The sequence below is a fragment of the Lampetra fluviatilis genome, chromosome 30, assembly GCF_964198595.1.
Source record: "Lampetra fluviatilis chromosome 30, kcLamFluv1.1, whole genome shotgun sequence".
Lineage (NCBI taxonomy): Eukaryota > Metazoa > Chordata > Hyperoartia > Petromyzontiformes > Petromyzontidae > Lampetra > Lampetra fluviatilis.
The window spans coordinates 9,396,980-9,421,686 of NC_136304.1; the positions used below are offsets into that span (position 1 = coordinate 9,396,980).

Sequence of the window (24,707 nt, forward strand, 5' to 3'; positions counted from 1 at the left end):
CTTGAGATTACAAAAACCTGTTACCTATGTTGTCTACATGTGAAAGGCAAAATTATTTTTGACAGGTGCAATGATCACAATATTATTGTACCAGCAACATAACTGTGTTGTACTGGCTCCACCTTGATTTAGGAACATCAACACGACATAGCTTGTGTGCGTAACATCAGAGCTTGTGTGCGAGACAATAGTTTGCCAGAGTGTGCGTACCTGGCCGCTGTGGTCTGAAGGTTATACCTCCTGTGTTGTTTGGATTTTCTCTGGATATTTGGCACAAGCATCGCAATGCAGAAACCCCTTCCATACAATAACCCAGAGACTCACTCAGTGTTGCCTGGATTAAGGAATTTATTAAAGTACTGCGCCGCATATCCGACCATCACATGTCCATCGTGACCAATCGATCAGCCACACCCAGTGAGTGTATATGCATGATGGTGTTAGCAGTAATTTCCTATCGATGTTCGCAAATCCAATCATTTCGCACACACAGTTTTGTGTCCTTAATCTTCGGCTCGTAACAATTCGCCCCTTTGATTTGTCACGATCACGAATCAAGATTTGATTTGGGGATTGATTATTTTGTAACATCGTGGCGAACATAGGGGCCCCTATTGGCTATGAATCAATTGCTACACGAACGGATCAGACGTAATCCATTCTGACATGCCTGATGCGATGCATGTATTGTGAGCCTGGGAAGGGATTTTAGTCAATGAATTGATGCATCGTACAGCGTTCCGAGTTATTACACAAGCAGCCACATCACTCTGTCTACACACATCCTCATTGTTCAACCAGGTGAGAACCCGTACCTATCCCAGGTGAGAACCCATGTCTATCCCAGGTGAGAACTGGTACCTATCCCAGGTGAGAGCCCTTATCTATCCCAGGTGATAACTCATGTCTATCCCAGGTGAGAAATTGTACCTATCCTAGGTGAGAACCCATGTCTATCCCAGGTGAGAACCCGTACCTATCCCAGGTGAGAACCCATGTCTATCCCAGGTGAGAACCCGTACCTATCCCAGGTGAGAACTCATGTCTATCCCAGGTGAGAGCCGTACCTATCCCAGGCGAGAGCCCGTGACTAATCCCAGGTGAGAACCCAGTTGATACAGACAGAAGCAGGTACAGCAATGTGTACAGTTGCACAGCAAGATGAAAGCATCTCAGCAATGTGAGAGTAATTTGAACCGGGACTTGTAAGTGTATGGAAGCAAATCGACACGACCACCAATGACTAACGTAGGTGTAAGATACAAGGAACCTCGAAATGAGGTAGACAGGACGATTGGAAGAAATCGCACTCAGTCATTTCAAGCAGTGTTGAGTTTGTTATGGAGGTTGTTTTGCCGTGGAAATAAATGCAAGAGATGATATCGTCGGCAAGAGTTGAATGTTTGGGGCAACGAATACAAAGTCATATCTGCACCTTGCACATGAAGCTACATGCCCACAACATGTTTGGATGAGTGCATTGATGGGTAGCCACTGTTACTGTACTCTACTTCTATGCCCTCCCCCACGTCTACACTCCCCGCGGTCACCAACTTGGCTTGACGAGCAAAGTCGTCCCGGGGTTCACGACGAATCGGAGCGACCGCCCCGGGCCCCGCGCTTTGGGGGGCCCCGCGCTTCAACGTCACGATGTCAGATGTAGTACTTCTGGTTTATATTCTTGATTCTTTCGGTAAAGTCACGTAGAAGGGAAACAATAAAATAATAAAAATATAAAACAAAAACATTTTCTTGCTGTGGATTTCACATCTGATGATGATTGCTTGTGTTGCAGTCGAAACATCGTGAGAATTTTATTGTTTTATATTTTTCTTATTTTTTTGTTTCCCTTCTACTTGACTTTACTGAAAGAACCAAGAATATTAATCCCTGCAGTCACGAAAGCTTTAAATCAAAATTTACTTCTGGTTTGTCTCGGGGGGGGGGGGGGGGGCCCACACGGTTGGATTTGCCCCGGGCCCCTTTACCCCCATATAGCTTCATATAATCTCCACGACCCTCATGGTGTGTTTGGTAAGCTCACGGACCTCATCTAGCAGTGGATTGACAAACGGGCACTGCATGTACATATGGCTTGTGTACACGTTGGCCTATACGTGCGCGTCAGTCTGTGTGTGCATACAGTCTAGCGGGGAGCGGTAGTGCAGTGGTTAGCGCGCTATTCTCCAAACCCGGCGATCAGAGTTCAACTCCCGGTCATGGCCAACACCAGTAACGATTATCTGAACCGATCCAGGGCCTCCCCTAGGTCGACTCAGCTTCCAAATTAGTACCTGGTGCGGTGTCTAAACATCTCCACTCGGGTGACAAAGGCGGCCGGGCGTGTTGCTGGTCACCCACCCACTCGTGTGCCGTGCTGGCCTTTGTTGGTGCTCGCTAACAGCACCTGCTCCTACAGTCTGTTTAGGCTATACGAGGGATTGTTGCGTGTGCACAGCTGTACACACGTGGACACGCATTGTCATTGACGTGCCCGCGCTTGCGTGGGTTCCGCATATGATGGCCTTGCATCCATCGCTGTATTCATCATACGGTTGCCGGGTCCCCTCTCGCTCAGGTGCTGGCCATACCCCCTGGGCCGCAAGGACAGGAACCAGGTGAGTTGCCGGATTAAGTCCGTCCGGCCTTTGGCTTCTCAAATCAAGGGTTGGGTCAAACTGTTTGCTTTCCGAAGTGCCGAACTAGACTTTCCTTTCTGCGGGGCTACGCGTTAACACGCAGGACGTGAATTATAATGAGGGTTCGCATAACCCTCGCGAGTGTGATGACTCCAACTGGTTCTCTCTTGCTCACACGGTTACCAAGTGATAATTATTTGAACGTATATCATGCGCCACTGCACATTGTTCGCTCACTCTCGACGGGAGAGAACGACTCGGGGGCACGAGGAACCACAGATAATCGGGGAAAGCCGCAGCTAGGCAGTGAGCCGGCACCAACAGTTGCTGAAGCTCTGTGGTTTCCTATGTATTAAGATATTTTCAGCCAACTCATGAGTGTTAATACGTGTGGGAGGGAACCGGAGCACCGTGCGCGAGAGGGCAACGCTCAATCCCATATAGAAGAGACGATATTAGTCCACGCTCTGCTGTACTGCCTTCTTATGACGAGTAGCTGAGGTGCTTGCAGTGATGGATACACCTCGTTTGCAGGCTATTTTGAAGTGGTAGGTCTCATGTGGCCCAGGGGTCCTGTGAAATGAAGTCGCACATGTACACAGACAACAACCAGATGCTCTGATGTCGTCGTATGACCAACGCAATATTCATCAGAAGCGGTTTAAATCTGCCACTCTGAATAATAACAATCACATTCTCGTCTCTAGCCTGAGCATCCCAACTACGGAACAGTGTGTTGCCTTTATGAATTTTCAAATTCATCTTCGTGCACCGAGCTCCATAGGCTATAGCATGGAGTCAATCCCACCATGCGCCTTGTGGGAAGCCAGTTTTAGTCCAACGGAGTAACTGATCCCTACCACAGAGCCGTGGAATTTCCACCTGCCGGCAAAGCATTGCTAATGGAAGACGAGCGTTGCTGCCGGCTTATTAAACATAGAGACACTTCAGAGTTATTTAATAGATTAACCGTCTTGTTTGTGCTATGATCCTATTGATTACAGTGTCCCAGCTCGTATTGATGTTCCACTTGATATTGGCATTGTTGTTTGTATTGGAGGTTTAACGTGATCATACAAACGTTGCTGTTCGTGTTGTCTTGGTGCGTTTCAGCAGTTGAGCCACATTGGTGCTCTCTACTCGCTGGACGTCCGAGGGGACGCCATTCACAACTCTCGGCAAGTTCACATATGAGGACAAACACGCACACATAAGCACACGGAGACACGTGTACACACACGAACTCACGAGCGCCTATGAACGCCGGCACCGCACACCAGGGGATGGGTGGCTAGCACCTTGCCTGGCCGCCTTTGTCTCCCTAGTGACGATTTTTACACACCGCACCAGGTCCTCATTTGAGGATGAGTTGACCTAGGGGAGGCCCAGGATCGGTTCAGATATTCATCACCGATGTTGGCCGCGAGCGGGAATTGAACACAGGTCGCCGTGTTCGTAGCGCTTTGAAATCCCTAAGACAATCCCCCATCCCACAGGTGCGCACACACTCGCATGTATCTACACACACAACACACGGATATAGATGCAATGGGCACGGCGGAGGGGTTATGCTGACTCGGCATTCACCTGTGTGTGAGGCAGACAGGTGAGCGTCACGCTGGGTGCGTTGTGCGCCGAGGACGTGAAGAGACGGCGAAAGGTCGCGCCTTCAGGTATACCCTCAGCACCCTGCTGCTTCTGCTGAACTCTTACCCTCGACCCTTAACCCCCCCCCCCTTCGTGTTAACTGCGTGTTTGCTGGATGCGATGTGCTTTTGGTGGATCACACCACAGTGAGATCGGCGTGTGAGTGAGCGATTAACCTGTAGGGCTATGATGCCGGTGGCGATGATGACGACGATGATGATGATGATGATTCGTGGTTCATACTTGCTTGTGTGCCCTTGAGGTGATGATATCGGGGATGGCAGTGGTGTTCTTGCAGACTCGTGTACGTGTGCCAGTGATGTTAATGATGGTGATGTTGAATCATGTGCAGTTTTAGAGGTGGTGGTGAAGATGATGACGGTGGTCGTTATGTGGACTCGGATATGCACTGATCATGCTGATGATGACTGTGGTAATGTTGCAGTGTGCATGTGTGTCAGTTGTGATGATGATGAAGTTGATGATTCACTCACATCTGTTGCAGGGTTAAATATGATGACAACAGTAACAGCAATGACGGTGTCGCTATCATTAACACCAGAGATGCACAAATCCAGTCCTCGGTTTTCATTCTGACTTGGCTCTCAGTGACTCAACCAAATTATTCAACTAATAGTTCACGAGACTTTTTACATTCTGCTCAGCTGGTAATAAATCATAGACGTCAAGTTCTCTATAAATCCGGCCAGGGTTGCACAGCCCTGATGTACATATGTATGTTGAACTTCTTTTGCACCGTACATCGCTAATGGTGATAATAGAAGGTGCAGGGGAAGGACAACAAACTAAACACAAAGCATATTCTTGGTACTTTCGGTAAAGTCACGTAGAAGGGAAATATTAAGATAAATCAAATAAAACTATATTTTATTATTTCCCTTCTACGTGACTTTACCGAAAGAACCAAGAATATGAATCCCTGCAGTCACGAAAGCTTTAAATCGAAATTTAAACACAAAGCAGTTTTAAAGAAATTAGATTTCAAGCTAGATATAAAAGTGTCTTGCTCCAGTGGCTTCCCAATATCAGAAGGAAGAGATTTCCAGACGGCCGCAGAAGCACACCCGAAAGCGCGCGATGCAGTGACCATCTTTGCTCGATGGCCAGCCCAAAAGCCGCTGCTGTGAGCATGAACCTGTCAAGGTGCACATGACAAAAGATGATGACCCCGATTGTGGCGGTGATCGTCGTTTCTGCTTTTTCGCACTCTGCGCGCGCAGCCTTCGTCAGCGAGAACGCGCACGCCGGTCTGGATGGCGGCACGGGTGGCCGCACCCTGCAGGGCATGAGTTGGATCCCGAGCCCGGCACCCGGGGCCGACGCTAGCGGGGGAGGAGGAGGAGGGCCGGCGGGAGGCCGCTCCGATCCCGTCGGCGCCACGCAAAGGCCCAAAGGGCCCAGCGTCGGTTACAACCTCAGCTGATGAACGGTGGCCACACGCCGCAGTGCCGGGAGGGTGACACTTTGGAAAAGTAAAGTACTCTGATTACCGATTACTCGAGGGTTTAACAATATAAACCCACATTTTGGGGTTTTTACAGGGATGTAATCTCATAGTTAATATTGATTGATTGAGATTGCTTTCTTAAGATGAACCGATATTGGGGTGAGATGTAAATCAGAGGGTGGGGTCGCACGGTGGTTGCAGTGCTCAACTCCCGAGCAGGAGGTCGCGAGTTCAAATCCCGGTTGAAAGGTTTGCCCGAGTCCGTCCTTTTAAAGTTTTTTATGTAATTATTACCGCAACTTTTCGATTTAAAGCTTTCGTGACTGCAGGGATTCATCTTCTTGGTTCTTTCGGTAAAGTCACGTAGAATGGAAATAATAAAATAATAAAAATAAAACACAATAAAATAATTCTCACGACGTTTCGGCCACAACGCAAGCAGTCGTCCTCAGGTGAAGAACAGGTCTGTCGAGAAGACAGAGTCTGTCTTCTCGACAGACCTGTTCTTCACCTGACAGACCTGTTCTTCACCTGAGGACGGCTGCTTGCGTTGTGGCCGAAACGTCGTGAGAATTGTATTTTATTATGTTTTATTTTTATTATTTTATTATTTCCCTTCAACGTGACTTTACCGAAAGAACCAAGAAAATGATATTACCGCAACGTCAACGGTGGTTTTCAGAGCAAAGAGATTTGTCCCCGTTTATAAGAATGTCGAATTTCTGCTACGGCCCAAGGCTGCCAGTCGGTTGTTGACCTTGTTCACGAAATTAGTGACGAAATTACACGTGAAACAGGCGTTTTATTTTTTAGTCAACGATGACCGCGAGCGGACGAAACGGCGGCCACCCCACCAGAGACCCAAAGTGACGCTGACCAAAGCGCGTGCACGGCGCAGTCACGATCGTTTCTCCCTCCCCCCCCTCGCTTCGTTCATTAACTCGCCCGAATGTCAGACGCTATAGACGTCCGTACAGGGACTCTTCTACTAACATTCGACTTAACGAACTTTGAGAGATACGAACCAACCTGTCCGTATGTTCAGTTGCCTGTTCGGATCGAGAGTCGTATGTTCAACTGCCGTGCAATAGATGGCGGTGGTGGCATCTACTTCTGCAGAACATGAAGAACCAGTGGCATCTACAGGAGATTATACACATTTTAAAGCCATTCCCCAAACATGGTGTACATGCTGTACAACATGTTTGGAATCTACAGGAGTAAAGTTGGACTTACGAGCAAATCGACTTACGAACAGACCTCTGAAACTTAACTCGTTCGTAAGTAGAGTCCCCGTATAGAACAATTTGCTGAGTTTATCGATTGGCTGAGCAGTGGAGGAACGGCACGAACCTCACAACAGCATTTAATAGTGCAGAGCATTTTACTGAAGCTTGACTCCTTTCGTCAACTAGGCGAAGAGAATGATGGTAAGAGATGTAGTAGCCTTGACTAAATGTAAATTCCACAGATCGAGACTGACTAAAATGTAAAATGTTGACTAATTGAACTAAGCTAAGCTAGCTAAGCTATATTTATATTACCAGGTAAAGCCTACTGAAATATATATATAGCTCTTTTTCAGAAGCTCAACGAAGTGGCTGATCACGTGCACATTTATAGCAGCCAAATACTCTTAAACTGATCTTTATAAATGTGCAGGGAAAAAACGGAGGATCCGGAGACAAAATCCATTTGTCAGTGTCGAGATTGAACCACAACCTCCTGTATACCAGTTAACATCTCACCACTGTTGCCAACAGAGTTGAGCGTTGCCCCGTGCTCGTTTGAGCAGGGAGGCTGTGAGGTTTCTTTGGTGGATTTAGCCGTAGAGACATCGGCCCTCTTCGACACCGCTGACCCCGCGTAAACCCAGGCCGCCGATGTGACCCCCCCCCCTCCCCCCTCCTGTTTAATTTGGAATAATTTCCGCATGAACAAAATACAAAGCAATCTTAAACAGCAACCGGTAGGTTTGTGCTCTGCCCCTGTGACCTGATGATATACGGTAATCGGAGTACACTATCCCCTCGTTCTTCGCGAGGGGATATGTTCCGGAGATGCGAGTGAATAGCACATTTTTTGGGATAAAGATATTGACTCTACGAAAACCTATGTTTTGAATTAATTCCCTAAAGTAAATACATCAATAAACTATTAAATACATGAACATCATAACAAAAAAATTATTAATCATAAAGTAAATAAGAATACATCTAAATAGTTTCATATGAACTTCATTATCAAATTATCTCATCGCTTTGTCCCGTAACTTTATCGCATCACTTTCTCTCTCCCTCAATGCCGCAGTCGTGTAGAGTTCCAGACGCGATTAGCGGATAGCCAAAATCGCGGTTAGCGAGTTGGTGAATAACGAGGGAGTACTGCCCAGAAGCAATCTGTTGCAGCTCGCTGCTCCCCGACACTGAGTGTGGGGGAGCGCCGGCTATTGTCGGCTCTGGCCGCTGCCTGTCACAGCCTCCAGGTTGATTTCGTTGAGCCACGTTCGTCGTTGTTTAGCCGGCACAACTTCCAGCCTGAGTGGTCACCTCATCTCGCGATCCTTGCTGCCTGACCGAAGCCACAAACGTTTCAATGCATGCCCAACATTCATATTCATCACATTCTCTAGCCCTCGGTCTGTCTCTCGCTCTCACGTATTACACCTAACACTAGTTTATCATTTTTTTTGGGTCCAGAGACGATACTTTTGTCTGTCTCACTGGTTTATTCATAACACCTAGCCCTGAGGTTATACCAAGCACCGTTTACCCTTTTTCCTGGGTCGAATCCTCAACCAGAATATTAAGACTGAATGTGGGAAATGTTGCAGATGGAGGTATGAGGCTCCGTAGAGAAGCATGGGAAGAGATCAAGAGATAGTGATTAGTTTGTATATCCGAGAAATTGCGCACACTCTTTGGAAGTGTATTCAATAAGGCCCTCGATTCAGGAAAACCTCGCTGAGTGTTATTACGTTTTTTTCAGAAAGGTCCTGAATTGGGATGTTTGGCCAATTCCAATAATGAGTGATTGGCATTTGAGAGGAAACCGGGAGTACCTGGAGAAAACCCAACCATTCGAGGGGATGACACGCAAGCCTTAAGTGCAGATAGATTAAGCCCATTGCTGTGTCCCCATCTCGTCCATCTTGAGCCTACGACACCTCGTATAACCAGGCAGTCTCCGATTCAAATATTAACCAGGTCCAACCCTGCTTGGGTTCTAGGAGTTGGTCGCAGGTCGTTATTCTGAACCGTGTCCCTGAGCCCCTGCCATGAAACTTCCCTCTCTGCAGCACTTGGCCTCAGTCCCGAGTCGTGCTGTTAAAAGAGAAATGGTGTTAACCGTCGTCGAATTCATCCTCGCTAGCATCGCGATCGTCATGAGTCTTGTTGGCAGGTTGCAATGCCACCAACATTTCCTACTCTCGACTGCCAACTCATGTAGATTTGTTGTTCGAGCATAGAAAGGAATTCCAAGGATGTATTTGACCATGGTGTCTGCGAGAAGAGGCTGGTGGCTCGTGCACTGAATTGAATGACATAGGCCCATTCCATCCATTCTCCCCAATGTGTAACAACAGGAGTATTAATCCCTCTCGAATGCGCTTTCAGCTCGTACTGCGCATTCAGCGCGTTATTCGACATATCGCTGCAACTGCTGGCAGCTTCTTCAGGAACCGAATGGTGGCAGCTCACATTGTTTTACGGTTTAAAAGAAAAGCGTCGCTGCTTCGCACGCTGCTGCTGCCGCGAGAACCGCCAGTGTTTCCCCCGTCGAGTTCCTGACGAAGCTCCCAGCATGCGGCGCGAAACGTCGGACGTCGTGCCAAACAACACCAATGTGCAGTACGACCCGGAAATCCATCATCGGAGAGGCAACATGGCAGCACAATCGTGACCACCTCTACGTCGTCGTAATAGTAGTCGTAGTCGTGCTACTTCCTGCCTGAAAGCACACGTGAGTGAGTAGCTTCATTGGCCGTTTTTAAGTCCGTAACGTTCACATTCCCGCATGGAATTCCGATCTGGCGGTGTGTCTTCCCCCTCTGATGTTAACAACCCTTGCTCCTTCTGAATTCCCGACCCACGATTTTCAGAACCCGAATGTTTTAAAAAGATGTATTTATTGTAATTGTATTATCTCTCTCGTTCGATGGGAAGATGGAGAGATGACTTGTTTGCACGAGTTTAATGTGATTTTTTTTGTTAAAAGAAACTTTTTGGAAAAATGCGATAAGAAATGCAGATATTACCGATTATCGTTCACGTTTTAACGCTCTTGGATGTTGTCCCGAGGGCATAAAACAAAACCAAGTTCACGGCTCGGAAGGAGCGGTACACAGCCCTCTGTGTTTATAAAGAGGACGGAGACTTGTTAAGTGACGATTTGGTTTGTAAAGCCTTTCTGCCAAAATCTTCTCAGTGCCCCGCACCATCGTCTAATAATAATACTTTACATTTGCAAGGGGCATTTCATCCGTAGATCCCAATGCAGGAAAAAAAAACATAACCTGCAGGGTAATTAGCCAGAACTAGCGGGGGGCAAAGACCAATTTAAAGTCTCTCTTCAGACTGTCCTTGGGCTCCGCTCTTCCACGTGTCTGCCGTATGCATCGCCACATTGGATAGGCAGCACCATAGTCGCCAGTCGGCTTCAAGGAATGTGTCGGCTTCGTATTGGCAGAAGATAGTCGACCAGCAGATCGCGTATGGCTGGGTTAAAGTGTGGGTAGACTCCCACCTCTTCCCAGTTGTCTGGCCAGCGTGGAAGAGAAGGCCAAATACACTCCGGGGGGGGGCGTCTTAAGAGTTCCAATCGTTGGAGGCCCTTCCAAGGAGCAGCAGCGTGAGCGCGCAATTGCACAGCCAGCGCCTATTACCTTGAAAGAGGGAGAAATGCAATGGCCTTGGTAGGGTAATGTCGCTACTTGTTGTTTACCCAGGGAACACCTCGCCGAGTATTGAGACTCGTTTTCACGAGGTTCCTGTTCATGATGTTTTGAGTGTTGTTGTTGTTGTTTGGGAGGCAACGGGAGAGTCTGGAGAAAGCCACTCACGTGATGGGGTCACAATCAAATCAGGTCGCCTGTTGGTAACCTACTTTCTGTACTGACTCTCACAGGTACCTCCCGCTCGTTGCCATATGCCGTTGGGTGTCCCTTAATTACTTCATCGCAGCGTTATCCACTGAGCCCGCCTCCAAGACGTCACTTAATAATTTACCTGAACATATTGAAAGATATACGGAGTCATAAAAAAAAAGTAACTTATAAAAGATTTGTGATTGTAAAGATTTTAAAGGGATCGATCGATGGGGGGGTGGGGGTGTTGTGTGTTACAGAGCGATGCAGTATTTATGTAGGGTAGATGTGACACTTTATAGGGAAAGAGGCGTGGAACGATTGGCCCACTCTTAATGGTGAGCCGTCACAATTTGGGGTTTCAATTTTGAGTGGAGAATCGTTTTAGTGCCTCGCGCTTTCGTACGGGTGAGCAGCCTTGCTCGTTCCATCTTGTTCTGGACCGAATCGTTTTGCACGGTCCGATTTGATCTGTTGGCTCGATTCTGATATATTTACGTATATACTTTGCATACATCGTTCATTGACTATTACGCACGCGATCCTATGCATACGTCGTTGAGCGAATCAGTTTCGTTTGCCGAATGAGCGCAACTGTCTTATTATAGCTTTCGGGTCACTGTTGTGTGTAGGCTGTAGAACGAGTAAATTGTATGTGGTTTAGGTTTGCAATTTCATAAAACCATGCAGGCTTTGTGTATATTAATTTCTACGTGATGCTTTCGTATTATTACTCTATTTAAATTGTTTGTTACTCGGCGACAGCGGAAACCTATTTCTGTCGTATGCCAGTCATTTTTACAAATCTTAGTTCTTTCCAAAACGCAGTAAAAATGTGGTCACGAACTCTGAACTCCCAAGAACTTTTTCTCACATGGCTGGATTCGACATTGAAGGTGTTGATTATCGGTCTCATTCATATCTACCGATCGTTGATTGGGGCTGTTCGAATCGTGACGGTCGTAATTGGACATCTATGAAAAAAGAGCTTCATGGCTCATCAGATTCTTCCAGAATAAACAAATATCCTGATTCTGAACTGGCCGAGGGCCTGCACTGGTCAAAGTGCTCAGCTCTCGTACAAGTTCACATCCTGGTCAGGGTTCGGCTCGCCTCATCATCATCGTTCTGGGGTCCGTAAAGACGTTGTACTCGCCGCAGAGAGCTGCAGCGACACAACCGCACTCAGCGATAGCCGGCACCAAGCTGTGCCACACGCCCTCCCGCATGGCCTCTTACTCCCGATTCGATGTACACTTTTGTAATCTGAACAGGAAAGGGTGAATGAGACGTGGCCTACTGACTCTGTGGTCCCTCTTATAAATAACCTGGATAGAAGTCCGTGTGATAAATGCTAAGTGGATGACATGAGAGTGTATCTGTGACGAGTTTGATTCAATGTTCAACACAGGGCCGTGTTTGGTTTTAACCATGATGATCGTGGCCACGGGTAACGTTCATCCCGTGTTTTTGGTGACTTGTTTAAGAGTGCTCCTCGAGACCCACATCAAAAAAATATGTAATTTGGCAATGGCTGAAAGTCACAAAAAAGGTTTGCGAATGAGACACTGGGTAAAAACATATCTAATTGTACTTACAAAATTTTGAGCGGTTAGCGCTTTGGAGGGGGTATCGACGACACCATGGTTGGCCATGGCGATATCCGTGGTAATATCTGAACCGGCACGATGAACGTCCATGGCTGACTCAGCATGGAGAATCCTTCATCCAGCAGTGGATTAGCAAGCACGTGTCAACATCACACTTCCACGCGTTAATATAAACCTAATAGTAATAGCCCTTTAACCTCCTGAGAGAGCATCTCTGGAACTCGCAACTCGCCCAGGAGGATGTTTTTTGACGATTGCCGAGTATTACATGTGGGAGGAAGCAGGGGTACTCGGAGAAAACCGTACGACTCAAGACCTCCAACCCATGACAGCTGGTTATCTCGCGACCCGGCAGGCTGGGAATCTCGCGCACGTATCACTGCTTGTACTACACACCCACGCTGCCTGCATTGAAACTAAAAACAATTAAAAACTGTTGATCTTACAAGGTAAGCCCCAACTGAGCTGTATAGCTCTTTTTCAGAAGCGACCTGCCCACAAATGATAGCTCAACGAAGTGGACATTTCTAGCAGCCATATACTCTAAACGCGTGATGTTGATTCTAAATGTGGAGAAAAATCCACGCGACCACGGGGGGAAAAAATGGTAACTCCAAATATACAGGCGTCGGGATCGAACCCACGAACGCCTGTGTACCAGGCGAGGTAGTTAACATATCGCTGCCACACCGAGCGACCCACCGCTGCCACCCTGGCGGTACATCGGCGGCGCGCTTGGCGATCGCAACGATTTAAGCGAGAGAGACTTACCGACCATCCCTTTCGCTGCGTACTCATTTTAAAAAGCTAAAAATTGTGCAAGAAAATACATCTCCACATCGAACATTGTCACACACCGCTGTGGTTCGCTTTGAGAATCCAATCGCGGTAAGAGGCTTTAGAAATTGGCAGCCTCTGCCGCGTGCATCGCTGGGGTTGGCGAGCGTCCTGCGTGGTTTGGATGGGGTGGCGGTGTTGTGACGTGCAGAGCAATAAGTGTTCCGAAGACGATTGGATCTGCCCCGCGTTGAAACGACGATGACGACGCCTTGTGCTGCTTTTTGCAGGCTGTGCCTGAGTGAGCAAGTCCCTTTGTTGATGTCGGTGTCCAGTGGGAAGTGATCACCTATCGATGAGCCACACAGGTTCATGATTAAGCAGTGTTTTTTTTTAGTTGATGTCTTCATGTGCTAGGTGTGTGAGACGCCTTCCGTGGTCTAAGGAGACTGCTGTATACTCCTTGTATTATTCACTTCAAGTCCCGCCCTACATCGGCAACAAGCTCGTAAAACGGTGCATTGAGTGTTCGCCTACAGAATTCATTGACCGACGTGAATGCATCGAGATTTAAAACTCACTTCGTTAGAACGTTTTTTGTGTTTAGTTTATTGTCGCCTCTGATTAGCACGGTTGGCTACGTACGGTGCGAAAGAAGTTCAACATACGGTACATTTGCTTGGTATTTATTCCGGAAAGAGAGGTAGTGACGGGTGGGACCCGCTTGCTGGGTTGGAGGAGACCAGGTCACCGAGACGGGCACTGGAGTGGTACCCAGGGCGTCAGGAACCAATTGGTGGTCGTGGTACGAATTTTGGCATTGAGCAATAAGCCATGGGAAGCCGTGGGTGGTACAATGGCATTGGATGTCATGACTCTTTATTCGTATTTTTTCGGAGACCCCTACATTGTGAACGTTGTAAAAAAAAAGGTTTTTTTTCAGTTTTTGCAAAGGAGAGAAAACTCGGGAGTTCCCAGAGAAAAATGGGGAAAACGTTAAAACGTTGCACGGTTTGGTTGTCAACCTACTTGATGTACTGCGTCTTGCCTTGGGAGCTCGTGGCTCACGAACGCAGCCTTTGCCAACATGGTCCAAGTCTACAAATAAAGGTCAAGAGGTCATCACGACCACCCACGTCTTGCGATCGCTTCCTCCCTTACTGCTGGAAACCACAGCCGTTACAAACACTTTGACATGTTAAGTTGTGTTAATGCGTATGTTTAAACGATGTTCGAAACTGTATTGTATTGAGTTCAGGCTGTAAGTAAAGCAAACGGCCCCCCTTAGCTTGTAGTTACGTGCGAGGCTGTTTGTCCCGACACAAGTTCGAATCTTCATTGGAAAACAAATAAAGCAAACTTTGTGAGCGTCACCGTGGCAGCTGAGAGTGACATCGCAGCAGTGACCTCACTCGGAGCACTGACACTGCAATTAAAAGTGACTTATAAGCATGTTTTTCTCCAATTGATGAAGCTTTAAACTCTTGTTTGGAGACCACGCAGACCGGCACACCACCATCCACCACCACAGCAGTTGTGGCAAATTCAACACGGGACAAGATCAGAGCTAATTTGTTTTGTATGTATGTTGAACTCTTGCACCATACGTAGCCGCTCGTGCTAATCGGATGTGCTGGGTCAGGACAACTAAACACAAAAAGCAGTTCTTAGGAAATTATATGTAATTGTCGATCGCTCCAGGGGCTTCCTAATATCGGAAGAGCGTTCCAGACGGCCGCAGAAGCGGTGACCGCCGTCTTTGTTGGATGGCTGAGCCAAAAGCCGCTGATGCAGCTGCGAGGATGAGCACCGGAGTGTCACGTGGTGATGGTTTTTTCGCTCCTTGACGATATCAGCAGCGAGGTGTTGTGGTGTTACGTGCAACGAGTGCGACCCTTATTATAATTGGATTGCGTCGATTAACAGTTCAGTCGTTGCTAAGTAGTCCGATATCTCACCAGTATTGTGCAGGTCCCGACGTGACGCGATGTTGACCTCGTTGAGCTCCCACCACCACCACCACAAAAAGGTGGACAACCGAAGGTGGACAAAAAACAACGGGGGGTGGACAGCATTGCCTGCCAGACCACGGCTGCGTCTGCGAGACGACTGCCAGAGCCCGTGGGCGAGGTGGTTGGGCCGCGTGCTTTGTGTCGATGCATCTCCTCGGCCTCGCGTCTCTCTCTCTCTCTCCTTGCCTCTTGTCGAGTCCTGTGTATTAGAATCTCATTAAAAAGTTTCCGTCTGCCTTGGTTCGTACGAATGCCGTGATCGCGGCGAGTCCCTTGAATCTGTCCACGTGGGTGTGCGACTTCTTCCGCGTGTTGGGGAGAGGAGCGGTGGCGCAGTCGCTCCGTAGCCGGTGACCCACGATTAATTTCCGACGAATATCTGAACGGTTTCCTGGGCCTCCCCTAGGTCGACTCGGACTTAAATGAGCACCTGGTGCGGTGTAGGAACATCGGCACTGGGGAGACGAAGGTGACCAGGCGTGGTGCTCGCAACCCACGCCCTCGAGTGCCGTGCCGGCCCTAATAGGCGCTCGCTAACAGCACTTGCCCACAACAGCAAGTGTAGGCTACACGGGGGGTCTTTGTGTGTGTTGCTGTAAGTGTGAGTGACACCGAGTTAGTGTGCTGGGGGGATTAAAGTCTCCTCCACGACCCCTCCCGCGACACCCCCCCCCCAATCCCTCGCCGTGGGGCTGTGAGATAACACGCGGATTTAGAACCCGAGAAAGTTCGTCTCTTAATCGTTCAAGCTACACTCGGATGGGTTCTGATCACTCTATTCGGCCACGCGCTGAAAGCTGCCGTGAAAGTTGAGTGTTGACCCGTGTGCTCGTGCCCGGGCTTTACAACACCCACCGGCACTGTCCATGTAGTGCACGTGTTACACCCACCGGCACTGTGTCCCTAGGTCGACTCGGCCTCAAATGAGTACCTGGTGCGATGTGTAAACATCGTCGCTGGGGAGACAAAGGCTGCCGGGCGTGGTGTTGACCACCCACCCCCTCGTGTGCCGTGCCTTCATAGGTGCTGCTCGCCTACGGCACTTGCCCCTACAGCCTGTGCAGGCTATACGGGGGATCTTTGCCTCTGCGTGCCTGTGTGTCCGTCTCGGATGGCGCGTTGATTTTCAATAATTGTGCAGCTGACGGCGGCGGCAGCAGCGGCGAGCAACGCGACGGGGCTATGGATGGATGCGCGTGCTCCTCGATTAGCTCCTAATTCGCGACTCCTGCGTGCGCTCATCTCACGAACGGACAAAGGTCCCCCGTATAGCCTTCAGCATGCAGTTGGGGCAAGTGCTGTTAGCGAAGGGCACCTATGAAGGCCGGCACGGCGTCATGAGGGGGGGGGTGGGCAGCACCACCGACACCCACACTTAGGGGCCGTCCATAAATGACGTCACGGGGGGGGGGTCAGACATTTGTGACGATGTGTGACGAGGGGGGGGGGGTTGAGAAATGTGACGTCACATCAAAATGCGCAACTTTAAATAAATATAGACAACACGTTCTAGTTAATTAAATAGACTTTTTAATGTTTTCTCCTACAACATCCGAGTGCAGCGCCACATTAAATACGCACTACAATGACAATCGTTTAAAGCGATTTGAAGCATGTTTTATTTGGGGGGGTTAGGGGCAGAGCTTTGTGACGTCATATTTGAGGGGGGCGGGTCTGACTTTGTGACGTCGTGTGACGAATGGGGGGGGGGGGGCAAAAATCGTCCAAAATCGCGTGACGTCATTTATGGACGGCCCCGAAGGGCACCTATGAAGGCCGGCATGGAGCCCACGCGTGACGTCATTTATGGACGGCCCCTTACCTTCAAACAAACTCGGCACAAGGTCCACCGTGTAGTCCACGCGTGACGTCATATATGGACGGCCCCATACCTTCAAACAAACTCAGCGGCGGCAAGTTCCGTCTGTGTCACCACGGGGGCACACGCGACCCACGTGGTGGCTTTAAATCTCCGTTTTCTGAGCAAAGACCCCAAAAACGTCAAGGAGCCAGCAACAAGCAGCACTACCGGGAGATAAAAGAGTGCATCACCTTTGTTGAATCGAGCAACGTCGGCACACGTGTTTTGTGATGCACGTTGGACTTTCTTTCGCGCCGTACGTTGCCAGCCGAGGTGCGGGGAACATTGTTAGACGGTGCTTGGGTCGGGATAAGAAGACGGCGAGAGGGGATTCCATGGCCGGGCAAATCGAGCAGGAGGAAAGAAACGGCAAGAAGTGGTGGTGGTGGTTAGAAGCTTTCGTGAGTTGCAGGAATCCATACTCTTTTGTTCTTTCGGTAAAGTGACGTGGGTAGAAAAAATAAAATTAAACAAAAAATAATATTTCGATTTAAGGCTTTCGTAACTGCAGGGATTCATATTCTTGGTTCTTTCGGTAAAGTCACGAAGAAGGGAAATAATAAAATAATAAAAATAAAACAATTAAATTCTCACCACGTTCCGATTGCAACACAAGCAATCATCATCAGGTGTCAAAACCACAGCAAGAAATTTTGAAAAAAGTGACACTTTGTGTGTGTGTGTTTGGGGTAAAACTGTGTGTATGTGGGTGTTGTGGGTAACACTGTGTGTGTGTTGTGGGTAACACTGTGTGTGTGTGTGGGGGTAACACTGTGTGTGTGTGTTGGGGTAACACTGTGTGTGTGGGTAACACTGTGTGTATGTGTGTGTTGTGGGTAACACTGTGTGTGTTGTGGGTAACACCGTGTGTGTGTGTTGGGGGTAACACTGTGTGTGTGTGTTGTGGGTAACACTGTGTGTGTGTGTGGGGGTAACACTGTGTGTGTGTGTTGGGGTAACACTGTGTGTGTGGGTAACACTGTGTGTATGTGTGTGTTGTGGGTAACAGTGTGTGTGTGTTGTGGGTAACACCGTGTGTGTGTGTTGGGGGTAACACTGTGTGTGTGTGTGTTGTGGGTAACACTGTGTGTGTGTGTGTTGTGTGTAACACTGTGTGTGTGTGTTGTGGGTAACACTGTGTGTATGTGTGTGTTGTGGGTAACACTGTGTGTGTTGGGGGTAACACTTTGTGTGTGTGTGTTTGGGTAACACTGTGTGAGTGTGTTGGGGGTAACACTGTGTGTGTGGGTAACACTGTGTGTGTTGTGGGTGTAAAGGGGAGCCGACACGAGATTGCAGGGGTCTCGTCCTTTATTCCTTTTCTTCCATCCACACCTGTCCCCAGCCGTCCCAATCTCGTTCCCGCCAAAGGCCCCTTCTTCCCGCCCGTTCTCTCCTTATATCTCCTCGATCACCCCTCCCACTAACCCATCTATTGGTGGGAATCCTTCCCCTGACACCCCTACATCACCCCCCCCCCACCCCGGAGAAAAAATAACCGTCCTCGGTTCTGCCTCCCCCATGGACCATTTAAGTCTCCCCATGCCTCCCACCACTGACAGTGACGACAGCCCTTAACCCCCCCACAACCATACAATGCAATATAACACAACAAAATCAATTGCGCGGCCTGCCCAGGTCTCCAGCCAGCATCCCGTAACAGCCCGGACATCCACAGGCAGCAGATGACCGTGGCGGCCCCCTCCTTCGAAGGCCCTCTCGTCGCGGTCCCTGGTTCGGTGGTGCCGGTGTCGCCTTGCCTGGCGCCGCTGTCTCTCCGGCCCCCGCTCGTGCCGCCGCTCCGTCAGGCCTCACATGGGGTGCTGTAGGTGACAAGGGAACACAGGGCACCGAACCCCCTGCCGGTCGGCGCGTGGTGGTCGGCGACCTTGGCCTGGGTAGGGATGATGATGATGTTGGCAGTGATGTTGGTGGTGATGTTGGTGAAGATGACGGTGGAGAGATGTATGGCTTAAGGCGGGTGGGGTGTACAAACCATCGCGTCGCTTACCCAGTTGGACCTGGACGCACTGCGGTCGGAGTGCTTTAATGACCTTGACCGGCCCTTTCCAGGGTCGGTGCAGTTTTGGTGAGAGGCCAACCGGCACCTGAGGACAGTGTAGCCATGCCTGGTCCCCGACTTTAAAGGGCTTGGCTGTCACTGTCCTCTCCCGTATCCGTACATTACTCTCTTGGCTCGTGACCGATGCGGCCTCGGCTGCTTGGCGGGCCTCTCTCAAATAAATGAGGGAGCTCTTTAGTGCCTTCGGCCATGCGTCAGCTCTTGCGGGAATGTCCGTCAGCTGCACCTCAATAGGCAGAACGGGATCCCGTCCGTACATCAGGAAAAACGGCGAGAACCCCGTCGCCGCGTGTGGGGCCACCCTGTACGCCGCTAAGACCGATGGAATGTGGAGGTCCCAGTCGGAATGGTTTTCGTCCACCACTTGGGACAGCATGGCCGCTATGGTGCGGTTAAGCCGCTCTACCATCCCATCGGTCTGGGGATGATACGGAGATGTTCGGACGTTTTTAGTGCCCAGGATAGAGCAGACGTCCTTCAAAAGCTGTGAGGAGAAATTCCTGCCCTGATCCGTGAGCAACCGCTCCGGTGCGCCCTTATCAAGGACATAGCCTCCCACGAAGGCATCGGCGATGGTCTGTGCCGTTTGGTCCGGGAGGGCCCACGCCATCGGCCACCTCGTGCAGTACTCGACTCCGACCAACAGGTATTTATTTCCCCGTGGCGTGACCGGCAGTGGTCCCAGGATGTCCAACGCAACCAATTCGTTGACCCTGGTCACCGTGATGGGCTGTAGGGGCGCCCGGCTTACCCGGGGTGGCGGCTTTCGTCGCGCACATTCGACGCAGGTAGCGACCCATCGATGCACGTCAGCGGTCATACCTGGCCAAAAGTACCGACCCTGTAATGTGCACAGTGTCTTCCGCCCCGCCAGGTGCAGCAGCTGGCGGCCGTGTACGTCCATAACCAATTGTTGACGCAGCGACTCCGGAACTACCAGGCATCGCCGGCGCCCTGTCGGGTCCCATCGCATGAGGAGATCCTCCCATACGATGTACTCCTCCCCCCCTGCCTCTGCTGAGGCGCGTAGTGTTCGCAGTGGGGCTTCCTCCAGCTGTAGCCATCTCCAATCGTCCAAGGTCAGCCCCAGGTCGTGGTCGGTCAGCTGGACCTCACCCTGTGCGCCCTCCGCCGTGCGTACGGGAGCGATGACCGTCCCCTCCGGCCTCGCCTCCTTGCAGCGTGCCCCGCCTGTGGTGCATGCACAAGGGCCCTGGGGCGCCAGTCGGGACAATGCATCTGCGTTGGCATGTCTGGTCCCTTTGCGATGCACTACTTGGTACCTGTACTCCTGCAGGCGCTCTATCCATCTGGCCAGCTGGCCCGAAGGCTGGTCGATGCGGAGCGAATACTGCAAGGCCGCGTGGTCAGTGCGGACCGTAAATTTGTGACCATACAGGTAGGGTCGGAATTGCTGCACGAAGTGAACGACTGCCAGGAGTTCCCTACGTGTGACGCAGTAGCGCTGCTCCGCTGATGAAAGCACGCGACTACCATAGGCGATAACCACCTCCCGACCCTGCTGGACTTGCGACAAAACACTGCCGATGCCCACATCGCTGGCGTCCAGGATAAAGGGGAGGCCAAAATCCGGAAAGGCCAATGGTGGTGCATCTGTCAGACGCGAGCGCAGCTGCTGGAATGCCTCTTCCTCCAGAGGGCCCCAATAAAACCTCTGGTTCTTCGCCGTCAACACGTGCAAGGGCTTGGCAATGGTTGCGAAGTTGGGCACAAACCGGCGGTAGTAAGAAACGAAACCCACAAACCGGTGTACCTCCGGAACCGTTGTGGGAACAGCCCAGGCCCTCACACAGGCCGTCTTTTCCGGGTCTGTAGCCACTCCAGACTCACTGACGACGTGGCCCAAGTAGCGTACCGACGACTGCATAAGGTGGCACTTCGACGGCTTGAGCTTCAAGTTCGCGTTCCGGAACCGCAGGAATACCTGACGTAATCGGTCAATGTGTTCCTCGAATGATCGGCTGAAAACAATGACGTCATCCAGGTAGATGAGGCACGTTTCCCATTGGAGGCCTGCTAAGGCCAACTCCATTATGCGTTGGAACGTTGCCGGCGCAGTCTGGAGGCCCATAGGCAGGCAGTTGAACTCGAACAGGCCCTGTGGTGTCCGGAACGCTGTTTTAGGCCGGGAGTCCGCGTCTAGTGAGACCTGCCAGAACCCGGACAATAAATCCAGCGTACTGAAAAATTTTGCTCCCGCCAGTGCATCCAATGAGTCGTCGATACGTGGTAGGGGATATGCGTCGGCCAGCGTGACGGCATTTAGGCGTCGGAAGTCCACACAGAATCTCAGTGACCCATCTGACTTCTTGACTAGGACCACCGGTGCCCCCCAGGGACTCGAGGATGGAGAAATTATGTCGGCCCGCAGCATCTCCTGCACCGCTTGTTGAATGTGCCCTTTTTCCATTGGGCTCATTCTATATGTGTTTTGGCGCAGGGGTGCGGCATCTCCCGTGTTGATGTGGTGCTGTGACAGATTTGTGCGCCCTAGGTCGAACGGTCCCCGGCTGAACACGTCCGAGAACTCCTGCAATAACGAGTGCAGCTGCTGTTTCTGGTCGGGCGGCAATCCCAGCTCAGGCCCCGCCAGCTGGTCCATCCACGATTCGGCCCCTCTGTCCTCGGACTGGCTGATGCCGCCTACAAGCTCGGGCTCTGTCCCTGGGGCTCCTAGTGACAAGGGACTAACGTGGGCCAGAACTGTTCCCTCCTGCACCGTCGCTGTTCTATCGGAGGTGTTCAGCACCTGAATGAACAGATGCTGGTTCCTCTGTACAATAGTTTCGGCTCCCACCAGCGCATGGCGATCCATGGCAGCTGACGCCGGAGACACCAGGATGGGTGAGTCTGGTCGGGCTGTCACGAGGGGGGACCGATATTGCAGCGGAACCAGCATCTGGGCTGCCGGGGGAATGGAGACAGACTTACTGACCAGAGCCTGCACGTAGGGTACACCCCGGCTGGCCCCCTCCGCCTTTAGGAAATGGAGATGCGTTCCTTGGACTTCCACCCGCCCATTGGCCAGATCAATTTTCATTGGCATCCGCCTCAGAAAGTCCGTCCCCAACAGGCAGGATACGGGCAACGTTGCGGAGACAAGGATGGGTCCTGCTACCGAAAGCTGCCCAATCTGTATCGGGGCTTCAACCTGGCCCAGGAAGCCCATGCTGCCTCCATTTGCTGCAATGAACGTTGTCTTGACGGGGACTAAAGGTCGGATTTTATCTGGCAGCATCTCGTGCATGGTGCTCGAGATGATCGTGGCTGATGCCCCCGTATCCACCAAGATACGTGCCGACACTCCCGCGATTTCACCGACCAGGACCGAGGTTCCTGACGTGGCCGCTACCACCCGCCTTGCCAGCTTCCTCCATTGTGTGGCTGAGTCCGGCCACTGACCAGGCGGCGTCTCGTTATCCTGTGGTGCATGGTGAAATGATGGGGGATGGATGTGAATGGACCGAAGATGGGGTTCCTCCCTTTGGAGTGCGTCGCAGCAGGGTGAACGCGCCCTTGTTACATAGTGTGGGCTTACCCCTGGGTTGCGGGCTGGGCTCTCTATGTGGTGCAAATTGCCCCCCCTTGGTGACGTAGGATGGGCCCCCCACCGCCCCCATTGTAGGGGGCGGTGGGGACTGGGGGGTGGGCCTTCCCGTGAGCCCCTCCCTTTCCTTTGTCACGGGGGCGTGGTCCCCCTGGTTCCGTCTCGCTCTGCCGCAAAGCGGTGGTGAGGCGGGCCGTGGAACTGCTCCAGGGCGCAATGTCAATCGTGTGGGCTGCCTCCGCCCCCGGGCCGTTGCCCCTGGCAACTCGCCGGCGTCGCAGGTAACTGGTGACGTCACGCCCGCCGGCGACGTCACGCCCGCCGGCGACGTCACGCCCGCCGGCGACGTCACGCCCGCCCGCGACGTCACGCCCGCCCGCGACGTCACGCCCCCCCGCGAAACCCCGCCCGCCCGCGACGTCACGCCCGCCCGCGAAACCCCGCCCGCCCGCGACGTCACGCCCGCCCGCGAAACCCCGCCCGCCCGCGACGTCACACCCGCCCGCGAAACCCCACCCGGCCGCGATGCCACGCCCGGCATCGACGTCACTGCCGGCCGCGACGTCACTTCCGCCCGCGACGTCACCGCCGCCCGCGACGTCACCTCTGCCCGCGACGTCACCTCCGCCCGCGACGTCACCTCCGCCCGCGACGTCCCTCCCGGCCCCGGCGCGATTCCCGGCGCGGTCCACGGCCCCGGCGCAATTCCCGGCGCGATCCGCAACAACACTTTCGGCCGCGACGTCACTTCCGGATGCAACGTCACGTCCGTTTGCGACGCCACTCCGGGTCGCGACGCAATCACAGGCCCCGGCACTATCCCCTTCCCCCGACCAGGACAGTGGGGACCGGGAAACGACACCACCGGCGCCCACCCCGAGGAGACTCCAGGTGAGTTCGCGGCGTCGGAATTGTAATTACTCGGCCCGACCGAGAGGCCGGGCGGGACGGCGTCACTCGCCTGGATCCTGTCGGTGTTCGGCCCCGGCAGGTTCCAGGTGACGTTGGCGGCCTCCGGCTCCGTGCGGCACCCCCTCGCCACATGCCCCTCTCGACCACAACGGTGGCAGACCCACGGGGCGTTCCGTCGGGGGGGCTCGGCGCGATGTTGTAGAGGCGGCTGCCAGCGACGCGGCGGCTGGTCGCGCCCCTGGCTCCGTCTCAGACGTCGGCGGTCCGTTCCCAGCTGCCCCACAGGCAGCCTGTGGCGACGGTGCAGGTTCGGCGGTTGGTGTCGCTGGACCCAGTAGCGCCGCGGCAACGGCTCGGCTGTTCCCCCCCGCCGCGCCAGCCACCGGGCCCACGGGTGGCGCCCGGCCCATGACCTGCTCGTGGGCTTGGATGGTCCGGGCAGCCCACAGCGAGGTGCGTTCCTCCGGCGTCACCACGGGCATTACAACGCCGGCACGGCAAGCGTAGGCAATGAGGTGCTCGACCACGAGGTCCTTGAGCGCTTCTTCAGCCAGGCGAGGGAAAGCTCTCCTCGCCAACAGGAGCAGCGCACCCCTGTAGGCTAAAGGGGATTCTTTAGCCCCTCGCTGGCGATCCTGGAACCATTTAAAGGCTCCTTCCGCCAGGCAATAGATCTCCCCCAAAGCCTCGTAGGCCGCCTGTAGCGTGGACTTGCTGTGCGAGGGAAGGGAGGTGTAAGAGGAGAGTGCTTCTTTGCCCAGAACGGATGGCAGCGCTCGTAGTGCCTCTTCGTCTGTCCACTCGAGAGCGTGGAAGGCAGCCTCGAATCGGCGGACAAACCCCTCCCAATCTTCTTCCTCAGCCACGAACTTGTCAACGGGCCCCAGCCGACGCGGCCGTCCGGCCACCTGCTCTCCGTGTTGGGTGTTTAGCCCTGGGGGTTTTGGCAGGAGCGGCGGCGGCTGGCGTGACGAGGTTGGTTGCGGCTCCCGCCCGGCCGGCTGGTCGGCCTCCGGGTCCCGTGGCCTCTCCTCCCGTAGTATG

The 24,707-nt window shown here is 52.1% G+C and overlaps 1 protein-coding gene across 4 annotated transcripts in view; it reads left to right on the forward strand.

Moving 5' to 3' along the window:
• GPATCH2L (G-patch domain containing 2 like) overlaps positions 1-15,470 on the forward strand; it is a 34,336-nt gene extending 18,866 nt beyond the window's left edge. For 2 of the 4 annotated variants that reach the window (XM_078870563.1, XM_078870565.1), the window contains exons 10-13: positions 2,579-2,618; positions 3,753-3,821; positions 4,246-4,312; positions 5,528-15,470. In XM_078870563.1, the coding sequence (XP_078726689.1) occupies positions 2,579-2,618; positions 3,753-3,821; positions 4,246-4,312; positions 5,528-5,730 (379 nt within the window). In that variant the 3' untranslated portion in view covers positions 5,731-15,470. Of the gene's footprint in view, positions 1-2,578; positions 2,619-3,752; positions 3,834-4,245; positions 4,313-5,527 lie in introns of those variants that run through there. The other 2 variants (XM_078870566.1, XM_078870567.1) reach the window with 2 other exon arrangements.
• Positions 15,471-24,707: the final 9,237 nt, after the last annotated feature.